General features: G+C 53.8%; 1 protein-coding gene across 5 annotated transcripts; it reads left to right on the top strand.

The window, feature by feature from the left end:
- Positions 1-783: 783 nt before the first annotated feature.
- Tmem184a (transmembrane protein 184A) lies at positions 784-9,882 on the top strand. 5 transcript variants are annotated; one of them, XM_021163721.1, is made up of 9 exons: positions 784-1,014; positions 1,863-2,090; positions 6,286-6,451; positions 6,761-6,851; positions 6,939-7,014; positions 7,100-7,191; positions 7,763-7,932; positions 8,426-8,620; positions 9,093-9,882. In XM_021163721.1, the coding sequence occupies exons 1-9, from the start codon at positions 943-945 to the stop codon at positions 9,350-9,352; spliced, it is 1,350 nt and encodes a 449-aa protein (XP_021019380.1). In that variant the 5' UTR covers positions 784-942; the 3' UTR covers positions 9,353-9,882. The 5 variants fall into 5 exon arrangements, with proteins under 5 accessions (XP_021019380.1, XP_021019383.1, XP_029333965.1 ...); XM_021163724.2 differs by having other exon boundaries at positions 820-840; XM_029478105.1 differs by lacking the exon at positions 784-1,014 and adding an exon at positions 1,026-1,134.
- The last annotated feature ends 182 nt before the right edge of the window (positions 9,883-10,064 follow it).

The raw sequence follows: 10,064 nt of genomic DNA, 5'->3' as shown, positions 1-10,064 counted from the left end.
GAAGAGCAGTCGGGTGCTCTTACCCACTGAGCCATCTCACCAGCCCCCGAGACAGACTTTCATATAGCCCAATTAGTCCTAAAACGGTATGTAGCAGTGATGACTTTGAACTTGTAACTCTCCTGCCTCTACCTCCCAAGTGCTGTGATAATCGGCATCCACCACCATGCCTGGTTTATGCAGTGTGAGGAATGCAACCCAGAGCTTCATGCACGCTAGGCAAGCACTCTACCAGCTGAGCAACATCCCCAGTCCTGCCCACTTTTAAGTGCACAATTCCGGAGCAGTGGGGACACCCACACTACCCACCACCATGTCTAGCTCTAGATCAGGGGTTCTCACCGTGAGTCTTGTCCCCTTCGAAGTCAAATGATCTCTTCACAGGGGTGGCCTAAGACCATCGCAAAACATAGATACTTACATTACAATTCATAATAATAACAACATTCCAGTTATGAAGTAGCAACAGAAATAATTTTATGGTGGGGGGGGTCATCACAGCGTGAACTGTCTAAGCGTGGAGAAGGGTAAAAACCACTATTCTAGACCTTTCTCACCACCCAGAAAGCAGCACTGTGTTGGATGGCTCCTCGGGGACTTCTCCCTGGAGCTAGCATAGTTTATGCAGACCCTTCGTCCTTCCTGTCCCTGCCTGCTAAACTGCCTGACTACCTAGTGCCAGCAGGTGAAAGGCACCTGCCAGCCGCAGTTCCTGGAAGCCAGCTGCTGCTGGGCAAACAGTCCCAGCGGGATAGAGTGTCGCCAGGGGCGGGGACAAGCCTCTGCTTCTCCTCCCTCTGCCCCTCCCTCAGCCTGAAGCCCAGGTGGGCCACTGGCCAGGTGAGGCCCTGTGTGCCTTCCCTAGCCTAGCGCAACCCTCCCGAGACCAGCCTTGCCCCAACCCGAAGCTTGGCCTCCACTGGGGGCCACATGACCCAGTGAATGACCAGCCAGGCTGCCCCAGAGGAGGCTAGGCCTCTAAGGCCCGGGCCAAAGAGCTTCCTGCTCACAGAGGTAGGCTCCCGCCCCCACGGACAACTGAGGGTAGCAAGGAGGTCCAATGTCGCTGCCTCCCAGCAGGCGCACACTCTTATCACTTGCCGTGGGAGCTTCTGAGACCCTAAGGAGTACCTAGTCGGGGTCAGAGGCAGGCGGGGGGGGGGGAGTGTTGGGCGGGGGCGGATGGCACCTGAGGGGGAGGAGGGGAGGGCTGGATCACCTTCCCCTGCTCCCAGATGCCCCAGGTAGGTGAATCCCCACTGCCCAGCCCCATGATAGAAACAAGCTTTGGGGTTTTGTTTGTTTGTTTGTTTAAGTTTAAGTTGTTTTAGGTTTAAGTTTCTTTTTCTTTTCTGAAACAGAGTAACTAGGTAGACCAGGCTGGCCCTTATACTCACAGATGCACAGTCCACCTGCCTTAGCCTCTCAAGTACTGAGATTACAGGGGTGTGCTGTGGACACCTGGTTAGAAGCAGTCTTAGATTCCTATAGAGTTGCTGTCTGAGAACCAGGGTCCAAAGGAACCTGAGGGAGTTTGTCACTCCAGGATCTGAGCCCCAGGCCGGAAAACAGCTAGGCCCCTGTTCAAGTGTGAGCCCACAGCTGCCCAGAATCAGGCGAGCTGGTGGGACACTCAGACCCAGGCTCTCACAAAGGGGACAGGTGGCCATGGTGGGCCCCCAGGGAAGCTTCTGTGGATGATGGTGGTAGGGGCGGTGGCCAGGCAGGCAGAAAGTGCATTGGGCAGAACTGTCCCCGAGGTGACACCCACACGGCCTTGCCCACCTCTGGCCCCACCTCCTGCCCCTCACACTCCCACCGGAGCCTTCCCTGGCTTCTCACTCCTCTGCTGGCTTCTGCAGATGAGGAATGCGTCAGGGTTTCTGAAGACAGCCGGAGCCTCCCTCGTGTCAGCGACCTGGCTTCCACCCAGCCCCCCTCCGGCAATGCCCACAGTGGCAGCCGGGCCGCAGATGGAGCGCGTGGACAACGGCTCGCAGGGGGCCCCCCAGCTCTTCCTCACCAGCGCATTGGCCCGAGGCGTTTCAGGCGTGTTTGTATGGACTGCTCTGCTGCTAACCGGCCACCAGGTAAGCAGCTCCTGCCACCCCATCCCCACTGAGCCTGGAAGTTGCTATGGGACCTGGCCCAGATCAGATGGGCCCCGTGGACAGATGCTGTGATCATGGGACCTCCAGGGACAGCTCCCAGCATCAGTCACAGAGACATGTTAGGATTCTAGGCATGGTGTTTAAGGGTCTATGGCCCTTCTCCAGAGCTAGCATGTCAGAGCCAAGCCTAAGGAGGGAGATCTCTGCTGAGGTGAGGGCAGATTCCTGGGTGGGTATCCCCAGTCATGTCTGAGGCCCCTCACTCTACTCCCTGAGGTCAGAGCTTAATCCCAGTTCACAAACAGAAACACCGAGGGGTTTCCCTGGGCTCACACAGCAGGAGGAGAAAGGGCCTTTTCCCTCCAGAGATGGTGAAGGCTTGGACCTTGCTCTATAGAGAACCTCAAGCCAGCCAGATAGGGAGTTTGGGGAGGAGGGTGGGGACTGAGTCGGATAGGAACTGGAACAGTGGGGAACAAGAGGTATGTTGGGGGTATGAGGTGAGAGATGGGGAGCTACAAGAGTAAGAGGCAAGGAGCTGGGGGTGGAGGGTGGGCAAGCAGGGAGCAGAAGCCAGGCATCTAGAATGTGGCAGGGTAGCTGGGGAGCTGGAAGTTGGTTAAGGGAGCTGAGAGCCACAGGCTCTCTGGAACACCCACTTGGCACTGTTGGAAGGCCTGAGTCAGTAGGTGAGCTGGGGGCAGGAAGCAAAAGCAAACACCTGTGCTTGTGACATTCACCTGCTGGCTGGTACCTGTCCAGGTGTGCCTCAGTAACCAGGATACAAGGGAGAAAGATCCGTGCCCGAGGGCAGGCCAGGCAGGTCCTAGCCACAGAGGTGGCACGGGGCACGCTCTTAGGGTCAGCAGGAAGACAGAGAGGGGATCAATCTCCATTTACCGGTGGAGAAACTGAGGCAAAAGAGGAAACAGCTTGCCAAGGTCACCAGCCATATGGTACCAGCCTGGAAAATGTCTCTTGTTGGCTGATCACATTGTGTCCTCCACAGAGGGGAGGGAGGAAGGAACAGATAAGGAGCTGGTCTCTGACCTCAGCAGCCTTCGCACCACCCCACGTGTCCCCTGCACACACACACACACACACACAGCTCCCTCTAACGGTGACCTCCATGCCGCACAGGGCACCTCACCGCGACGGTGGCCTGGAATGGGGAGGAGGCACCCAGCTCCCAGCTGGCTTACTTTGAAAGACTAGAAGCGTAGGCTGATCCAAGAGGGTCACTAGTGAAGGCTACCCTGAGATCCATATCATGTTGAAGACCAAACTGAACAAACCAGTGAGAACACACACACACATCTCAAAATAGAGCAAAGGTAAAGGGACTGGATGCAGAGGAGGTCTGGGCTCTGTTCCTAGAACTGAGGTGGGGGTAGGGCACGTCCCTATTCTGTTTCTTGTAGAAAAACACAGAAGGTCCAGACAGCTTCAAGGTGAACAGTACCTTCCTGGAGTTTTGTTTTGTTTTGTGACAGCATCTTGTAGCCCAGGATGGCCGCAAAGTCCCTATGTAGCAGAAGATAACCTTGAACTCCTGATCTTCCTGCTTCTATTTCCCAAGTACTGAGATGACAGGTGTGCACCACTTACCCTATTTCTATGGGGCTGGGGATAAAGCCCAGGGCTTCCTGCATGCTAGGTAGGCACTCCACCACATCCCCAGCCCTTTCCTTCCATTTTGACAGGCACGCGTGACACCTGACACCCTGTTTCGTTTCCTACTCTGATCTCTGGTACCTTATCCTATCAGAGGACATCTCACAGAGCTGTGTGGCTGCACATCGTTTTTACCAATTCTATAGTGTTCCTTTATACATGGGCTTATGGTGTAACCAGTCTGGCTCTCCCACGATGAGTGTAGCCGCAGTATTTGTCCCTGTATTTTGCAGGACCCAGGAAACTCTTGTTGAATGAATAAATGAATAGCCCAACTTCCAGAATGTTCTTCAAGAACTACAGAGTATCAAAATATGTTGCAGGCTTGAAAATGCTGAGGTAGCCGGGTGTGGTGGCGCACGCCTTTAATCCCAGCACTCGGGAGGCAGAGGCAGGCGGATTTCTGAGTTCGAGGCCAGCCTGGTCTACAAAGTGAGTTCCAGGACAGCCAGGGCTACACAGAGAAACCCTGTCTCGAAAAACCAAAAAAAAACAAAACAAAAAACAAAAACGAAAATGCTGAGGAAATGAATTTTAGGCCTGAGGTGATGGACAGACTTGTCCACTTCAGTTTCTCAACCTTCCTCACGCTGCCAGCCTTTAACACAGCGCCTCCTGTTGTGGTGGCCCCAACCATAAAATTATTCTGTTGCTTCTACCATGAATCTTTTTTTTTTTTTTTGGTTTTTGAGACAGGGTTTCTCTGTGTAGCCCTGGCTGTCCTGGAACTCACTCTGTAGACCAGGCTGGCCTCGAACTCAGAAATCTGCCTGCCTTCTGCCTCCCGAGTGCTGGGATTAAAGGTGTGCGCCACCGCGGCCGGCTACTGCTATGAATCTTAGTGTAGATATCTGACGTGCAGGATACCTGATATGCAATCTTTAAGGAGGTCTCCACCCACAGGTTGAGAACCACTGGACTATATAGTGTGGCACCCCCCACCCCCATCTCAAAACCAACAACAGCAATCTTTTTTTTTTTTTTTTAATTTCTTTCCTTTTTAAATATTTTACACTGTGTTGAAGAAGCAAGTTAGAAGAAAGGTCTGGTTTTCAGCCTTTTACATGTCTATCAAAACAGGAGATAGGTTAGGGAAAGTGCCTGCCCTGTAAGCCTGGGGACCTGAGCTCAATATAGCACCCACCAAAAAACTCTAGGGACAGTGGGATTCGTCAGTATTCTCAAGGAGGGCTGACCAACCAGATCCTTGAGAGTCATCGGCCAGCCCCAAGTTTAGCCAGATCAATAGCTCCAGGCTCAGGAAGAGATTTTGTCTCATAAAACTACAAGGGTGGTGTCAGAGGAATGACGCTGAAGGTGGCAAGAGGAAAGGACTACTAGAGGTGTGGCCTGTGGTTGCGCATGTGTCTACAGGAGGAGCTGCAGAGACAGCTTAGCAGTTAAGAGCACTGGCTGCTCTTGCAGAGCACCCGCATTGGGTAGCTCACAGCTTTAGGTAACTCCAGAAGCACGGGATCTGACACCCTCTTCTGGGCTCCATAGGCACTGCATGCATATGTGGCTTACACTCACACAGATGCCAAAATGCATAGCATTTTTATTTGTTAATCACAGATAATTTTTTTTTTGTCTTTGTGGTGCTAGGGGTTGATCATGCCAGGCAAGCGCTCTCCCAGGAAGCCACACCCTGGCCTCAATACAGTTTTAAAGAATTGAAGATATTGTTCAATGGGAAACCACTTGCTTAGCCTGTGTCAAACTTTGGGTTAAATTAAATAATAAAGGCTGGTTATGGTGGCTCACACCTTTAATCCCAGTACTTAGGAAGCAGAGACAGGCAGGTTCAATTAGTTCAAGACTAGCTAGGTCTACATAGTGACTTTCAAGCCAGCCAGGGCTCCATATACATAGTGAGACAGTTACACCTGTCTTAAAAGAAAAAGAAAAACATATATGTATGTATATATATGTATATATATGTTTAGTATATATTTGTATATATTATGCATTATTTAATTTGGAGTGGTCATGTTCTAGGGATTGAATCCGGAGCCTCGCTCTTGTTAGACACTTACTCTACCTTAGACATGCCTCTGCCCCCAATCCTTGTGTGTGTGTGTGTGTGTGTGTGTGCGCGCGCGCGCGCGTGCCTGTGTATCCTTGCACTTAGTTTTTTTGCTCATGAATGCTGGGGACTTGAATTTTGGTCCTTAGGTTTGCAAAGCAAGATATTGCCAACTGAATCCCTCGCCAGTCCTACTTTCTAGATGGAGACAGGGATGCTAAGTTGGTCTTAAGTGCCCATGAAGCCCCTGTCATAAGCGAGTCTCCCTTTTCACCTAATATATGTGCTACGTTCCCTCTGATTACTTCCTGTCTGTACTGGTCCTGTGCTCAGTAGAACATTAGGCAGTGTAGGAGAAAGAGCAGCCTGGTGCGCCACCTGGCTCTGGTCCTCTCCCATTTGCCTGGCACCCATGCAGTGGACAGTCGGGCCAGGAACTGGGGCAGAGGTGCCACTGGAACTCTTCTGCCGCAGATCTACTCCCACCTACGTTCCTACACCGCCCCGCGAGAGCAGCGCTTCGTCATCCGCCTCCTGTTCATTGTGCCCATCTACGCCTTCGACTCATGGCTCAGCCTCCTCCTCCTTGGGGGCCATCCTTACTACGTCTACTTCGACTCTGTGCGAGACTGCTACGAAGGTGAGATCCCAGACTGGGCCCGGGGAAGCTGAGCAGGGGTAGAGGACCCTCAGCTTACACACAAGCATGTGCATGCGCGCACACGCAAACATGCGCACACTTCCCCTGCCGCCCGCAAGATGCTCCACTTCCTTCTCTCAGCTGGGACCGGCTTCAGGGGTTGTCCGGTCTGCAGCCTGCATGCCCATGCCTAGGACTCGTAGTCTGAGTCTGCGCACTCGCTTCCCCAGGTTTGTCGACTGATGGGAGTCTTGCTTGCAGGGGGGTTCCATGACTGACCCTCACTGTCACCCCTCTGTCCCCTTGCAGCATTTGTCATCTACAGTTTCCTGACCTTGTGCTTCCAATATCTGGGGGGCGAGAGCGCCATCATGGCTGAGATCCGAGGCAAACCTATCAGGTAAACCCATCGGGACTCGGCCAGGCCACACTGGAGAAGCCCCGGTTTTCTTACTAGTAGCCTTACCGACTTCTTCCGCACACCCAGGTCCAGCTGCTTCTATGGGACCTGCTGCCTCCGTGGTATGTCCTACTCCATCACCTTCTTACGCTTCTGCAAACAGGTGAGGTGGCCTGCCCGCCCCCACCCGATGCCCTTGCTCCAGCCCAGCCCAGCCCAGCCTCACTCCCTTCTCCTCCCCCTCCCAGGCCACACTCCAGTTCTGCATTGTGAAACCCGTTATGGCGCTGATCACCATCATCCTCCAGGCTTTTGACAAATACCACGATGGGGACTTCAAGTAAGGGGACTGTGAGCAGGTGCCTCACTGGGGGCCAGGGGAGACAGGGGTCCCCCTTCCTTAAGCAGCCCCCACTCCCATCCCTGACATTAGCTCCGTTGGTAAAGTATTTATATGTGAGTCTCTGGGTTCCATCCCTAACTGTTACAAACCAAGTGTTGTGGTGAACACCTGTCATCTGAGCACTTGGGAGATAGATGTAGGAATGTTAAAGCTGGGGGTTATCCTTGTCTGTATAACATGTTTGAGGCCAGCCTGGGCTACATGAGGAAGGTCTCGCAAAAACAAACAAACAAACAAACAAACAAACAAACAAACAAACAGACATTGCTAAGTTTGTGGGAATGCCCAGGATAGGCATCAGCTCTAGGAGAGGGGCCTAAACCATGCCCTACTCCTGACAGAACCCCAGGCCCCCAATCATTGTGCCCATTGATACTGCCTAAGGCCCTGGGGAGAGGAACTAGGTAGAGCTGTCCTGGGGTTGTGTTGCCCAGCCAGAAAGGGGACAGGCAAAGGGGATGTCTGTGAGGAGCAGGGACCACTCTAACCAGCAGTTCCTTTGGCCCAGCATCCACAGCGGCTACCTGTACGTGACCCTCGTGTACAACGCCTCAGTCAGCCTGGCTCTCTACGCTCTGTTCCTTTTCTACTTCGCTACCAGGGACCTCCTGAGACCCTTCGAGCCGGTACTCAAGTTCCTCACCATCAAAGCCATCATCTTCCTCTCCTTCTGGCAGGGTGTGTGAGTCGGGTAGGAGAGGGTGTGGGGCCAGGACTGGCATCCCTGGAACCTGGGTCTGAATCTTACCTCCATCCCAGCCCTGTGTGCCTCAGCTTCCCTGACCTTACCAAAAGTCAATGACCCTGCTGCTCAGCTTGGAGTTGGGGACACAGATGGAGGCTGTGCCTCGGCTTCCTGACTGCTTGGTCCCTGCCGAGCCCCCAGGAGTCCATGAGAACTCAGTCCCCAATGTGGGGCAAAAATGGAAGAAGCTGGCCAAGAGCAGGAGTCCCCTAGCCCGAGTTAGATATGTCAGGGAGAGCATCCAGGAACCCCGACTTTGAGGTACTCGGCCCTTTTCAATGATAACATCCACCAATGAACTCAGGACCAAAGAAGCTCTGGGATCAGGCTAGCCTTTTCCCCTGCATACCCCGGATTTCAGTAGGAACTGTGGCAGGGCTCAGCTCCCATCCACGGATGGGGCCTGAGGGGTTGTCACTTCCCTAGGAATGCTGTTGGCCATCTTGGAGAGGTGTGGGGTCATCCCTGAGGTCCAGGCCGTGGACGGCACCAGGGTTGGGGCTGGTACCTTGGCCGCTGGCTACCAGAATTTCCTCATCTGTGTTGAGATGCTGTTCGCCTCTCTCGCGCTGCGTTACGCCTTCCCCAGCCAGGTGTATTCAGAGAAGAAGAACTCACCAGGTGAGCTGGGCCCCACCAGCAGGAGTGCCATGGCTCAGCTGTGATATCCCCACGGGTGTCTGAGCCAGGCAGATAGGAGGATTATGAGCTCTGAAAGATGTGGGTGGAGTCAGCCACTGTCTTAGGAATCCTTGGTGCTTGGGAAGGTGTCAAGAGGGGCTGGGTTGGCTACTCTACTGTGTCCGCCATATTGGCCACATGGCTGGGTTCCACTTGCTCAAGGTGAAGGACTTCCTCTGGACAGGAGTCTATTTAAGGATAGGCCCAGAGACCAGTGCTGAGATGCAGGAGCTGAGCCAAGTCTCAGGTGTCTGAGATTACCTGCAAGGCCTGGACATGCAGGATCCCCAGACCCAGAGAGCCCAAGGTGGCTTGAGAGAGACAGGGAGGGCTAAGGGGGTGGGGTAGATGAAGTGGGGTGCTGTGGGCTAGAGAACCTAGGACTCAGGTCCACACACTCTGTACCCTCCAGTCCCGCCAGCACCTATGCAAAGCATATCCAGTGGCTTAAAGGAGACCATCAGCCCACAGGACATTGTCCAGGACGCCATTCATAACTTCTCGCCAGCCTACCAGCAGTACACACAGCAGTCCACACATGAAGCTCCTGGGCCTGGCCAGGGTGGGCACCCAGCACCCAGCACCCACCCCGGCCCAGCCAGTGGCTCTGCAGGTGGTAAGAAGAGTCGCAATATAGAGAAACGCATGCTGATTCCCTCAGAGGACCTGTAGGGGCGCAGGGCGCGTGGAACCTAGCTGGGGAATCCAGCTTGCCTGGGTTTCTGGGGTGGTAAACAGGGACCTCACCTACCAGCATCTCTTGACAGAGGCCCAGCCTCTCCCGAGAGCCTCACAGGGCCTGTCTATTCCATGTTACAGCCCAGAGTGAAGTCACCTGGGCAAATTGGACCAACCAGAGGACCCAGTGGAATGTCTTAATTATAGCCTGCAGGTGAAGCTGTGGGTTGGCCATCCTTCCATGGACAGAAGAGACAGGTGGTTAGATCTTACGCTGAGCATCGACAGAGAGGGATGGCCAGGCAGGGCGGGCCCAGTCACCGAGTGCTGGGGAGCCACATAGCCTGGGCCTGGCTGTGGCTATCTTGGGTGAAGAAGATCCCTTGCCCTTGCATTCTAATATAGAAAGTTGGCGAGGCTCTCGCAGGGGCAGCCTAGCCTATTTAGCACAACAGAGTTGCCAGTGCGCCAGCCTACCAGCTACTAGCTGCTTATTTATAGATAAACACCTTGCATTTTCTAGACTTTGTTGGGCTTTCTGTTCTTGTGGGGGCCTGTCTTCTGAGTGATGGGTCTCTACATGGTGGTTCGCTGGGACCTATGGAGTGAGTGGGTGTCTGGAGCAGCTAAGACAGACACCATGTTGTGGCTCTGCACGGTATACGGCAAAGAAGGTGGACTTTGCCACGAGATGACCAGCTCTGTG

The sequence above is a fragment of the Mus caroli genome, chromosome 5, assembly GCF_900094665.2.
Source record: "Mus caroli chromosome 5, CAROLI_EIJ_v1.1, whole genome shotgun sequence".
In the NCBI taxonomy this organism is placed as follows: Eukaryota; Metazoa; Chordata; class Mammalia; order Rodentia; family Muridae; genus Mus; species Mus caroli.
The sequence above is the reverse complement of the archived record's forward strand: the minus strand, read 5'-3'. Positions and strand labels throughout refer to the sequence as shown.